A 14,337-nucleotide genomic window follows, 5' to 3' on the forward strand; every position below is an offset into this window, starting at 1 on the left:
TGTACAAAGATTTGGAGGTCAGTACACCTATGCAACATTATACTTCCTTACACTGTAACAACCGGACCACAAAAATGATCATATTTGAAAATTTTCCTGGTGCATTGCATATTCCCACCTCTCCCCATAGGAAGGTGTAGTGGTACTGGAAGTACGAAAACATGATGGTGGTACAGTGGCAATGGTGTAATGTGTACAGGAGCTCAGCCACCAACATTTACAACAGTTGATTGTATTTGAGATAATGCTGTGTTGCTACATTTTACTAGGCCACCTGAGAAATCTGCAAAGCAGGATGCACGTGAAAGCAGGGTAAACCAATTTTGTGTATGATGAATTCTAAAGGCTAAAAAGTGGAAAGTGTACATTCCAGGATTGCTGCAAACTACGAACGAGGACAACCTGGATCGAAGGGTGCAGTACTGTGAGTGGTTCGAAAGCATGCTTTGTGAGGAGGAACAGTTTGCAGGAATGTTGATCTAGTGTGACAAGGTGCAATTCACACTGAACGGTACTGTAAACTGTCACAATTGTGTGTACTGGTCGCCTGAAAATCCCCATATTCTCCTGGACAAACATGTTAAGCTGCCAGTTGTTAATGTGTGGTGTTGTCTGTCATTGCGTAGTTTGATTGGCCTGCTCTTCTTTGAAGGCACCATAACTGGTGAGGTGTATCTTCATATGCTACAAAGATCAATTTTACCTGCCACCTGAGAGATGTTTGGGAATGGAAGATTGTAGCTACAACAAGATGGCGCTCCACCATACTACCACTAAGGTGTCAGAGCCTATTTGGATGAAAATCTACCTGGACGATGGATAGGTCGAAGAGGAGCCGTTGAATATGCACCATGGTCCCCAGACCCTACACATCTTTACTTCTACCTATGGGGGATCTTGAAAAATCAAGTTCATCAACAGAAGCCAGCTACACTGAATGAGCTGTGAGAAACCATCGAGGCGTCGTTTGCAGCTATCAAAACCGCAACACTGACAGCTGTAGTTCGGTCAACAGTTCTGTGGCATTGATATTGTTTGGGTGCTAATGGAAGTCACCTAAAATAACCTCCCTGTGCAAGAATTGTAATGATATGTCATTTTCTTCCACTAATATTGACTATCAAAGGGTGTGTACATTTTTCTGGACCCATCTGTATATCGCACCCTTGCAGTCACTGTGCCGCTGTGAAGCGTGAGATTGCGTGCCTTGCAGTTCCATTAAATATTGTTGCACTTGTACTCACTGTTTGCCCTGGCTCCCTTCTCGCCTGTTGCACAATGCAGTGATCATCTGCTGCTTTAGTGGGCCCTGGTAGGCTACATGTTCTTGCTCAGGTAACAGTGCCTGTGGTTTGGAATGCTCCCCATACACATCGGATAATGTTGTGAGGAATACCAAACTCCTGGGTCGCACTTTCCTGGTGGTTCTTTCCCATGTCAGGCCAGCTAAATGTTGTCTCTGGGGCATGTTGTAATGATGAACACCACCAAAATGCACTGTAACTGCTCACTGATTGACACACACTGCATTTTCCCATTATTTCAACTGCCCCATGTTGTGGGACCAGCCCAATTTGGCACTTTAGTCACACTGATCTCGTGCTGTGTAATGTCCAGCTTTCTGTAGATGACCAGGAGATGTCTGGCAATATGCTCCTGCATTTTCATTATTTTCCACTAAGATATTAATATGTCATGCTACTTAATATATCAAGTCCTTAGAGCAATGAGTTATTTTGTGTTACTAGTTTTATGTTGTAGAAAGCAGCTGCTGTTCTTGCTAGAAAATTAAAGAAATTTATCTTCATTTCAGTTGAAGCTAATTGTCAGAGCCAGTTCGAGAACATTTCTCACACACAAGTGACTTATTGTTTGCACTCACTGTCCTCCTTTTCTGTCATATTGTTTCATACGTGTCAGTTTTCACTACTGTGTTATGCATCGTATACAAATCTTTCACACGAGTGCCCCTCTAAGCTTGGCACCCCAATAAGCCGGTAATAATTGTGATATGTCCTGTATTGAAATCTTACAGCTGTGGCGGCTCTGGTGTCCCTTTCTAATTGGTGCTCCAAGCGGCAACTGTGTTGCTTTCGGCCTTAAAATGGCCTTGCTAATAGTGTTATATTGTTTTAGTCATATTCATCCATTTCTAGATCAATGCTTTGTGGTTAGTCCTCAATCATTCAGTAGTCATTCATTTTCATGAACCTGTGAGCAGTTTTTTTGAGAACATGAGTTACACTAGAAATAGTTAACAAACTGTTGTCATTGAAAATGGGGTCAGGATAGATTCATCAGACTACTACATTACTAAAAAATAAGGGCATCAGAGTGAAGAAGAGAAGGAGAAAGAGAAAGAAATTTAAAGAGAATTTAAAGAAGAAAAAGGTGTCTAATAGTGTTTGTCAGTATAAGGAACATCTCTGTAATGTAAAAAATGAAATTCAAGAATGAGAATAATTATTTTGTGAGAAAATATAGTAACAGAAACCAAGCCTGCGATAAATAATTGAATTATTTAGTTTGAGATGTATTTAAGTTTCAACTATTGCATTTCACCAGTTTGATTCTCCATTTTACACTGTTCTTATTCAGAACAGCTGATAATAGATTATTCCCAATTCCAGCTCGATAATAGATTATTCCCAGTTCTAGCTTGATAATAGATTATTCCCAATTCTAACTCATTTTTGATGTTCTGGAAATCTAGCTCCTATATTTACATTTCTTTCATTATATTAATCTTTTGCCATTCCTATATATGCTATGTGTGACCATTTAATGTGTACTGCACACTGTTTAGGTGACTGACAATTTAATAAGTTAAGCATGTAAGGAGGAGCTATTGTCCAGGATTTGATCTTCGTTGAATCACAAAGGTGTGCTTTTTGCATATGCTGTAAAGAAATGTATTTGGCCTTATTAGTGTATGTGGACCATGTGTAAACACTGCTTCCCCACATTCAAAGTTGTCAGCATTTTAGGTGTTTTAATTGAACTGTAATATTCTTTTGTTTTACACATATGGGTTACTTTAACTGAACAAAAAGGTTCTTTTGATTTCCACTTTTTTTCTATTATCTTGTTAGGTCATTCTATGATTATGACAGTAATTTTCAATTTTCAGTGTTTGTGACGAAACCCAAGTTGTCCTGGAAGGGAACACTGGAATGGGTAAGTTCTCTTTGGTGCTAATGTGACTAGTATTTGTCTCTTTGGAGATTGTATGATGAATAATAGAATTTATTGTGCATATGCAAGCATAGTTGTATCTTACAGGTGATAGTGGATGTGATAGGGTCCTTAGGCAAGAACTACAGCAACTCAAATGTGATAAATTCAAATTAACATGTGAACTTGAAGAAGCTTTGGCTACACGTAAAGCTGCAGAAGAAAACGCTGAAAAGTAAGTAAAATATTGTGCTGAAACTCACTTATCAGTTATGAGAAAGCAATCACTGGAATTTGTTTCCATTAAATCCAGAGGAGGAAGATACTTCAGAAATCAGTAACATCACAGTGATACACACTGACATCACACACTGTTTCATATATGTGCAGTGGGATTTGGGTACTACTGCCACTACTTTGCTGCATTTGTTGACTATTTGAAGTACTAATTCAGATTCATATTGTCAGTATTTAAGTATTTTACAAGTGACTCTTAATAAGAGTAAACAAAAATCTCTGATACAGCTATTCAGTTCCAAAAAAGTAATTAATCTCCTGCACATACATTCCAAACTGCTAATCACAAGAAAGCATTAAAATTAAATGGGAAGTCTCACTTTCCTACTTCATACTGTGAGTGTAGGCTTAAGGGAGGTTTTTTTTTTAAATAACAATGTATATTAAAAATGGTGCACCATCTTGTAAAATATTTGACGGTTACAAAGTATATTGAAGACATTAGCAGTATTTGATTTCAGCCTGATGTTTACCAGTGATTTCTTTAGTAATGGCCTCAGCAAATATTCGGCAATAATAACAAATGATTGAAAGTTCGGTACACATGTTCCAGTAAAATGTGAAACACAATATTTCAGCTGCTTTTAGTTGCACTATATAGTGATCAGTTTTTCTAGTTACTTAGAAATGGTTAAAAAGATACTGATGCCCAAGTATTTTTATTTTGTTAAAAAGTATTTCAACACTACCTCATTAAAAATTTTGGAATTAATCTTAGTACCTTTGGGCAATGAGTGATATTCTTTTTTTGTAGTTTTTTAAAAACTGTGTATTTTCCTTTGATGAACTAGAGTAAAAAAAAAAACACACACACACACACACACAAAAATCCATGAGTGTGCGCCTTTGCCTATGCCCTATGTAATGCTGATTGGACGAACAGTGCCAATCTATTTTTTGGCAGGCAGACTGGTAGTGGTGAGAGTAGTGCCAGGTGGGTTGAGTTGAGGGAGAGGGAGGCATAAGATAGGGAGAGGGGCTAGGGTCAGGTGACTAATGGCTCGGAGGGAACCTGACCCTGGTCCCCCTCCCTCGATTTATCAGCTAGGAATGCGGGAGGGAGGAGTGGCACACATATGGACGGGCATGATTGTAGTGGTTGGTGGGAAGTGGAGCAAGTTTAAGTTGACATGAATTGGGGGGGGGGGGGGGAGGTGACTGGCCAGAGGAAGGGGAAACTGTTGGGTGGAGATTAGGGGAACACTGGGTTACCTGAGATTGAAGCCAGGACAACTATAGGAGTGGAGTATGTGTTGTAAGGATAACTCCCATCTGCTTGGTTCAGAGAAGCTGGTGGTGGAGGGGAGGATCCAGATGGTGTGGGTCATGAAGCAGCCGTTGAAATTGAGCACATTATACTCGGCTGCTGGTTGTACCACAGGGTGGTCACCTTTGTTCTTGGCTACAGTTTAATGGTGATTCAGTGGTGACCATTCATCCTGGTGGACAGTTGGTTGCTAGTTGCAGTCTTTGCAGCAGGGTTGGTATATGACATGGCTGCTTTTGCAGGTTGCCTGGCCTCGGATGGGGTAGGATAAGCCTGTGACAAGACTGGAGTAGGTGGTGCTGAGTGAGTGGATTGGGCATGCCTTGCTTCTTGGTCTGCCACATGGATATGTGGCAAGCAGCTGGGAGTGGGAGCGGCATACGGATGGAGTAGGAAGTTGTGTAGGTTGGGTGGGAAGGATCTTGTATAGGATGTCCCTCATTTCAGGGCAGGATGAGAGATAATCAAAGCTCTGGTGAAGGACATGGTTCGTTTTTTCCAGTCTAGGATGCTATTGGGTGGTGATGGGAGCACTCCTTTGTAATTGATTATTGAGGAATTGTGAGGACATAGCATGGGAAATCTAAAAATATCCCTGTACATAGGTCAATAAGACCTAGAAACAAGTGTAATCTTGTGCTTTGCTTGAATAATAAGTTTGTCCTAAAATTGGGACATTCTTTTTAAAAGGTATTCATTTTGACTGATTGCAACATCATCAGCTGATAATTAAAAAAAAAAAATTCAAAAAGTTTTACTTTGCTGTGAGTGTAAAATTTGTTGTTAAAAGTCTTTTCGAATTTTCAAAGATAGTTTGCATTTCCCCAATAAAGCCACTAGAGAAAAGTGGGATTACAAGAGGAAGAATTAATAAACAACATAAAAAGTCAAACTGTTACTATAATGTTGTTTATGAAGTGATGTTTTATAATGTTACCGTAAATTTTTCAGATTATTCATGTGGTTTGGTTCTAATAGGTAGCACTGCACTTGTGTCAGAAAGATAAGCATAATCAAGAAATGAGAACAGTGTATCCTGATGGTTATAGTCAAGGTAAACTTCAACTACAGCACAAGTGATGTACAATACTTTCAAAAACCTATATTTATATTGAGACCTCTGTTATGGGGGCATGGTTACGTCTAAGTATTGCATGTGCTTGCCTGTAACTAGCTATAATCTCCAAAAAGTGGCTTAAGAAACTATTGGCATTGAAGTTCCTGAGAAGAGGAAGTTCTGTCCAACTGTGCTACTGAAAAGTCACATATGGTTGCAATATTTCAGTTCTTGATGTTGTGGTGATAGCAGTATTTCTCCAAGCAACAATGATGATGTAGAGCTCTGTGTGCCAAGGTGTTACCATTCATCTTTCTAAGTTGACCAAATCTTCTTTGCCCGGAACTTTACTCCAATTGTTGTCATTTCTGTTAATGTAAAACCATAATATTTTCCCACACAAGTGCTGTCCCATAAGAACTGTACATTTCTATGTACAATCTTTCCATGCAATTGAAATTATTCAGTATTAAATGTCAGAATGGTGCCATAAAGAATTATCAAGGACATCATTCCAGAAATATTTTTGTGAAAAAGTTTGTCATCAATAATGGTTGACTATACAGAGATAGGAGACTTGGTGTGGTGTATTGTAATAAGATCAACTTTTAGGCTTTAATTTGATACAAAAGATTAGTTTATGTGGTATATACACTGAAGAGCCAAAGAAACAGGTACACCTGCCTAATATTGTATATGTCCCCCACAAGCACGGAGCAGTGCTGCAACATGACATGCCATGGACTTGACTGATGTCTGAAGTAGTGCTGGAGGGAATTGACACCATCAATCCTACAGGGCTGCCCATAAATCCATAAAAGTACATGGGGGTGGAGCTCTCTTCTGAACAGTGTGTTGCATTGCATCCCAGATATGCTCAATAATGTTAATGTCTGGGGAGTTTGGTGGTCAGCGGAAGTGATTAATCTCAGACGTGTGTTCCTGGAATCACTCTGTAGCAATTCTATATGTTTGGGGTGTTGCATTATCCTGCTGGAATTGCCCAAGTCCATCAGAATGCACAATGGGCATGAATGGATGCAGGTGATCAGACAGGATGCTTATGTACATGTCGCCTGTTCACCTGTCAGTCATATCTAGACATATCAGGGGTCCCACATTGCTCCAACTGCACACACACAACACCAGTATAGAGCCTCCACCAGCTTGAACAGTCTTCTGCTGAGATGCAGTATCCATGCATTCATGAGGCTGTCTTCATATCGATACACATCCATCTGCTCGATACAATTTGAAACAAGACTTGTCCGACCAGGCAACATGTTTCCTGTCACCAATAGTCTAATGTTGGTGTTGACGGGGCGAGGCGAGGCGTAAAGCTTTGTGTCGTGCAGTCGTCAAGGGTACATGAGTGGGCCTTCAACTCCAAAAGCCCATATCGATGATGTTTCATTGAACGGTTCATGTGCTGACACTTGTTGATGACCCAGCACTGAAATCTTCAGCAATTTGCAGAAGGGTTGAACTTCTGTCACACTGAACGATTCTGTTCAGTTGTTGTTGGTCCCATTCTTGCAGGATTTTTTTCCAGCTGCAGCGATGTCGGAGATTTCATGTTTTACCAGATTCCTGATATTCATGGCACATCCGTGAAATGGTCATACAGGAAAATCCCCACTTCATCGCCGCCTCAGAGATGCTGTGTCCCATCGCTCATGTGCTGACTATAACACCACATTCAAACTCACTTAAATCTTGATAACCTGCCATTGTAGCAGCAGTAACCGTTCTAACAACTGCACCAGACACTTGTTGTTTATATAGGCAATGCCGACCACATTGCCGTATGCTGCATATTTACATATTTCTGCATTTGAATATGCATGCCAATACCAGTTTCTTTGGTGCTTCAGTGTGTGTGTGTGTGTGTGTGTGTGTGTGTGTGTGTGTGTGTGTGTGTGTGTGTGTGTCTTGTTACAATATACCGCATCCAAGTTTCCTATACTGTACAGCTGACAATTTATTAGTGGCTATTTCTGTAATGATCTCTTTGTTGATTCTTTATGGCATCATTCTGACATTTAACACTGAATTTCATGGACTCCTTGAACCCAGTAATGTACAGTTCTAATAACAGTGCATCTGTGTGGGCAGAAATGGTTCAAATAAGTGACTTGGCATCCAGGAGATTTAGTTGCTGCCAGTTGTCAAGGATAACGCATTCCTACATGTTTGTATTTACATGTATTATTCAAAACATGCATGAATACCATTGGATCTCACAAAGTTAATGTGGAACTACATAAATATATTCACAAACTTTTTTAAATTTTTACTCTGATTGTAATGCAAATTTCACATTGATCATTGATCAGTGGAAGAACCATTTGTGAGAAGTGCCCTGAAAGGCTTGCCTCACAACTGTGCCCAGTCAGCATGGTGTTTCCCAACGCTAAGACTACACTACCAGCAAACTTGCCTCATTAAAAGATGTTCACATGGATATAATGGAAACTACTTTATTGCCATGTGACTGTGCAAGGAAAATCATGCTGTGAAATCAAGTAGGATGTTGCTGAATCTGCAGTAAATGAGTTCATCACTGTACTGTCGTGAGTGGGCTATGCCCTTCCGAATGCCTGCTATATAAACCAACTGCTCTGGCGCTCTCGTGCACATTTTATTAGCAAACTGCAACTTGTGAGGCAACTCTAAGCTTTGCTAAAAGTAGTCTTGCAGATATTGTTGAAATTCATTGTTCATTTATCGACAGATATTGGCCCTATGATTGAATAGTTACTCTGAATCTTGTACTGACATAAAGTGAACATTTTGTTATGTTGAAGCCATAGACAAAGTCTTCAAATGATGTTTTGTGTCACATTCAACACTACTGAGAATGTGTTTCATTTTGTTCCCCCCTTCAATGCATCCTAGTATTTGGCTTATGAAACATTGTCCAAATATAATGTTTATGGTATTACCACAATTATTGCATTTTGCAAACATGAGTCGGAGATCGACTCCAATATAATTCTTTGTGTTACCTGTGATCACATGCCTATTGGAAAGAAGGAGTACTTGTTTCTTGTATATATAACAGCAATCAGCTTTGTGAGTAAATCTTAATTGTATTTTCCAGTGACTGCTGTGCATTCTGTTTCCATTTTCTCTTTCTGGATTACATGTAAATTTGGACACAGCTTATACACAAATTTTATCCTCCCCTGTGACACTGTTGGAAAGGTGTGTGTGTGTGTGTGTGTGTGTGTGTGTGTGTGTGTGTGTGTGTGTGTGTGTGTGTGTACACTTTGAGATTTTATGTTTAGTGAATGCACATTTATGATTTAAAACTGTCTCACTCCTAACAGAATGGAACGACTTGTTGATGTTCTTCGAAAGAAGATAAACGGTGTAGTTCAAGAAGAGAAACAGCAACAAATCTTGCAAGAAGTGACCCTAATGGAACAGAGTCCAAGTTCCTTGGAGAATACCAGTGAGTCACTTGTTAGTGTTGGAAGTAGCTCAACTGGTCGTTCTTCTTCTCTACAGTCACCACAGGTGACAATGTCAGGTCCAGTAACTGATCTGTAGCAAGAGAGTGCCTCCTTGCCATTCCTAATTTGGGGAATCATAGTACTCCTTCAGCTTGAGTCTCCAAGATGTTGAAATGTAGAATTTGTTTAGCCATACCATGACTACATCAATATTTTATATAAGCATCAGACATCTTAACAAGAAGGATGAAGATATCTCAGGCTATGTATTACCTTTTTGCAGAAAATCAGTGTACATCCACCTCAAATTTACAGGAGAGTGAAATAAGAAATCAGTATTTTTGCTAATTTGGAACATGACATCACATTCTTAGATATTGACATGATTTACACAAGGTATTATATTTTGATATGATTTAGCAAAGACAGTGTTATGAGCAGCAATAAATACTCATAATTTACATCATACAAGCCTAAATGAATACTAGAAAGTTTTTTGGTACATACAGAGTGACACATTTTGTGACTGTGTTATATATTTATATGACTGTTTTTATAGATACAGTAATTCATATATTAAATAATAGAGAGAAACAGAATTCAGATAAAACATTTTATAAAGCCATGTGAGTATGAAATGTGTACATATTCGTGTAATTTGTCCCCGTCTGCTATTTCATTACTGGGTGTGCTATGTACTCAAACACAAAATACTCTTTTCCTTTTCTGAAACTAATGTATATTTTGAAGTCTTTATGTCATAGCACTCATCAGATTTTAGTTCATATCAAATAGCAAACTGAAGTTGGACAAAGAGAAAAATTGTTTTGTACAAACATTTCACATTGCATATTGACTCTACATTATTACATTTTCTTCTATGGGTTACACATAGCCTTTTTATTTGGTTTTGTTCATAATTCAGGTACCCATAGCAAAAATTAGTGTCTACTTCAAGTACACAATGAACAGTTCACTGATTACCGTACAGATAAGAAGAGCTTACAAATCCCATTATATGTGTGTGAATGCACTTCAAAGGTTTTCTCTTTCTTTTACTGTATCTGTAGTTATTAAGTGTTAACTTTGTGCCAATTAGAGAGATTTTTCTGCAATTTATATAGGTGAAAACACATTTTGCTCATCATTATATTTAATTAATATATTATTTCATAGTTAAATTTTGTGCTCATGATGCTGTATTACAACATATAAATTGAGTTATTTTGCATATAAGTAATATTATCTCCCCCCTCTTTCTCCACTAGTCTGCCCCTCTCTTCCCCACAAGAAACACATGTACAACTACTTTATTTTAATTAAACAAAACCGCTGCAGTCCCACAACAGTGAACGTTGAATGAGATGGTTCTGAATGTGGAGCTTCTGCATACAGATATTTTTCCGACAATTTAAGTTAAATGTTTAATGCCATATAAAGTAATGAAATACTTCCTATTTGAAACCAAGATGTTTATTTCCTGTTGTTGCCCAATGTTTGACATTTCTTTTTTGCTTCAATGGTAAAGAATGGAATTGTGTGTCAAGGACATTGTACTATTATTGTAGCTGTGATTTTTGCCCTGTTATTATGCTGAGCTATCCTTGAAGGAAATTTGCAGCATCATTGCTGCTAATAATGCCACATTAACTATAGGTGATATTTATGTATGGTAATTAATTGATTATAAATTTGAACTTATAATTTTGCAGGTCTTAATTTTTATTTATAAATTTTTTGTCATTGTGCCATCATACTAATTGAGTACATTTTGAATTTTCACAAATGTAAATACTTACTACACTGTAGACCGAAATGTATGTTGCTATTCTTCATTTTAGGGACTGTAGTTTGAAGCACTATTTTCGGTAATATTGAAAAAATTAGCACAGGATCAAAATATATGTTTGTTATGTGTAGTACATAGTAAGTATAAACACAGAAATTACCGCACTTACACATATGTGGTTTGAAGTGCAGGTTATGTATTTGAAATTATATTGGAATTCTATTATTTTATATTAATGATTTTTTGCTAAGCACAGTTAATGCCATAGCAAGTTAAGTTGCAAGCTAAGGATTATTTGAGAAAATGCCACTAATTTTGAAATCTTTTGGTTGTATGTTTATGTATCAAAAATATTTTCAAAGTTACAAGTGCCTTATTACTTTAGAGATCCATCCAGCAGAACTTGATGGCTCTAGTTACATATCAAGGAAAGCAATAGTTGGAATGTTTATGTTTAATGAATTTATGTAATGTTTATATTATTATAAAATGTAGATTTTGTGATAAATCTCTATTGATAAATGGGCTCTAGTTTGTTGTTATGGAAAGGCCACATAGCTATTTAGACTGATAGTATGTTTACAACCTGTTATACTGTCCAGAGCAATCAATGTTTTTGCATGACTGAATTATTTACATACATTTCATAATGAGTCTTTGATCCTTTGATCAGCTTCTAATATAACTCCAAGATTGTGATAAGAGAAAGCTGTTCTCCCAAAAAACTGTTTGCTTTCCACTTGTGAGAATATATGTGTTGAGTCAAGTGTAATATGATAGAGAAACAGTTTCAGGCAGGACAGATTACCAGTAGTCTTGATGAGGTGAACAGAAGACATGGAGGAAATGATAGCTATTTTGAACATCAAATAAATCAATCTCTTTCAGAAAATGGAAAGGCTGGTTTGTATTTAATTTTACAAATTGTGTGTAGATGACAGTGTGCGTAATGACATCAGAATTCAGCACAGCATAGGAAAAACCTTTGATGAAATGTTTCCATAGTTTAAGAACAATTCCTCTTGGATGTAATACAATACTGGTAACCCTTTCTTTCTGTACTACAAATTAGTAGCACATTCTGAATTTTGAAATAATATCCATAGTTACAGAAGGAATATGTTTAAATAAATGTTTGCCAAAAATACTATTTTCATATTATATTGAAAGAGAATTTAGAAAATAATACCATTAATAAGAGATTATAAGGATTTTCTATAAGCTAGACATTATGATGTATTGGCTGTGTAATTTAAAATAATGTACACATAATTATTTTAATAATAAAAATAACTCATCATGTGCGTGTTATTTAAGAATATAACACTTACCTATCATGACAGGACTACATCATGATTTATTAATCCTTTCTCACTAATTAATTTAAGCATTAATTGAGACTGCAGTTACATGCCTAGTGTCACATTTAAGTTAATGCCAGTAATGCTGCCTTATTGGCAAAGTTTAATTGATACAAACAATTTAACTACGGGTAATTTGTCTTGCCATCCAGATACACATGCCATCAAATAAATTATGTTGGAAAATGTGATGGGAATGAGTTACATTTTTTGGGAATATTATTTATTACTGTTATTGTTGACAGGTACTGTCCTAGGAATTATGTTAATGTTTTATGCTACTGAGAAATGATGGAGATATTTTCAGCATTTTTCTTGAAATTTGGCCTGGCACAAATATTTGCACAGTTTATGTAGAATGTTACCGAGTAAGCAAATGAGGATTAAATTATGAAGAACATTCTTTTTTATTCGAATACCTTAATTTGTTGATAGCCAATGACGCTGAAACCTGATTTCAACTTGGAATGGAGCCTTAATTGTGAGTGGTTTCTTGTGTGTGCATTATGTAAGAATCTGTTTGGTTTGATCTTTTAATTTGTGTAATTGCTGTAGTTGGAAAGGAGCTGGATATAGCTCACATCAGCATTAGAAGGCAATTGTACTTCAGAGTTTTATGTTAGTGTTCCTAAAATAACATTTGTAAGTAGGAAATGAATGGTATTGTCATTAAAACATGGACAACTTTCAGCAAAAGCATTATGTTGTCTTTATAGGCATTAAAAAGGAGTGTAGCACAGATAATAGAAAACATATTCCGTCCACTTAAAGTTACTAGTTTCTATCCATGTCAGAGTGTGATTGCCGTGTGTGCTTTAATGTAAATTTCCAAAAAGTAAAGTTACGTACAGATTTGAAATATGTTTGTTACAGACTACAGTATAAGAAATATATGGAAATATAAAGTGTTGTGGCAGATGACACTTATCCTCTGATGGATGTTAGTTTTCTTGCAGGCTGTGTAAATGCCATTTTGTGTGTCACATTTTGCCTTACTACAACAGTCCGCAAAATTTTCTTTGAGGCTTTTCATAATTTATGTTAGCCTTCATTTTAACACAGTATTTTTTATTAATGTTGGGTTGTTCAAATTCTTCTCTGCATCTTGCTTGAATTTTCTAAAATGTTGTCATTTCACATCAACTATTTGTTGTAGATAAGCTGTTACATTCGACATTGATATACAGTGATTTTGGTATTGAATATGAAAATTGGAACTGAATGCTTTGTAGATGAGATGTGGAAGTCCAATTTGCTTAAATTACCTCATATAGTAAATGTTGAAAAATCGCAAGAGGATGCCTTACAATCGTTAGATCAACTAAGTGCAAACATTTGCTTCTTTATATGCAACATTTACATTCCTTATCAAATAATGGTACAGGAAACACAGTGTGTGAGAAGTGAAGGGGAGGAATCAAGACATTAGATAATGACTTAGTAATTAGTGCATGAAAACAGACTAATGCATGGAATACATGCACTTTTGCCAATGAAAAAAAATTGCAGTGGACAAATCCAGAATGAAGAACAGACATCTAATATAGAGAATGTAGAGCTCACTGAGGAGGATGCAGAGCCATGTTAGAAAGATCTCTCCAGTGTAAGTCATTTGTATTTCATAACATTTACTGCAGTTGTTATAGAAATATGGTAAATAACTAGAGTTTTTTGCAGCATGTAACGTGAGGCTTCAAGTGAAGCAGCATTGTATTTAAGACATATGGTCTTTTAGAAGATTTTGTAAGGTTTGCAGGGTGAATGTTAAGTGAGGTACCCCAACTAATTTTGATAAATTTTTTTAAAAAATAATGGACAGCTACTACAGAAATTAAATTGTTTTATTGATAACAAGACTTAAATAAGCTGTAGTAGTAGAATTGCTGAATGGAGAAACACCTCATAAGTAGGTTGAAACATTATGAAAGGTACTG

At 36.8% G+C, this 14,337-nt stretch overlaps 1 protein-coding gene across 1 annotated transcript in view; it reads left to right on the plus strand.

The window, feature by feature from the left end:
- The window catches only part of LOC126471439 (uncharacterized), a 246,061-nt gene extending 235,920 nt beyond the window's left edge, over nucleotides 1–10,141 (plus strand). Inside the window, exons 8-10 of the mRNA XM_050099613.1 lie at nucleotides 3,131–3,177; nucleotides 3,283–3,409; nucleotides 9,128–10,141. Of these exons, the coding sequence (XP_049955570.1) occupies nucleotides 3,131–3,177; nucleotides 3,283–3,409; nucleotides 9,128–9,350 (397 nt within the window). The 3' untranslated portion in view covers nucleotides 9,351–10,141. The remainder of the gene's footprint in view (nucleotides 1–3,130; nucleotides 3,178–3,282; nucleotides 3,410–9,127) is intronic.
- Nucleotides 10,142–14,337: the final 4,196 nt, after the last annotated feature.

This window comes from Schistocerca serialis, chromosome 1 (assembly GCF_023864345.2).
Source record: "Schistocerca serialis cubense isolate TAMUIC-IGC-003099 chromosome 1, iqSchSeri2.2, whole genome shotgun sequence".
NCBI classification, from domain to species: domain Eukaryota; kingdom Metazoa; phylum Arthropoda; class Insecta; order Orthoptera; family Acrididae; genus Schistocerca; species Schistocerca serialis.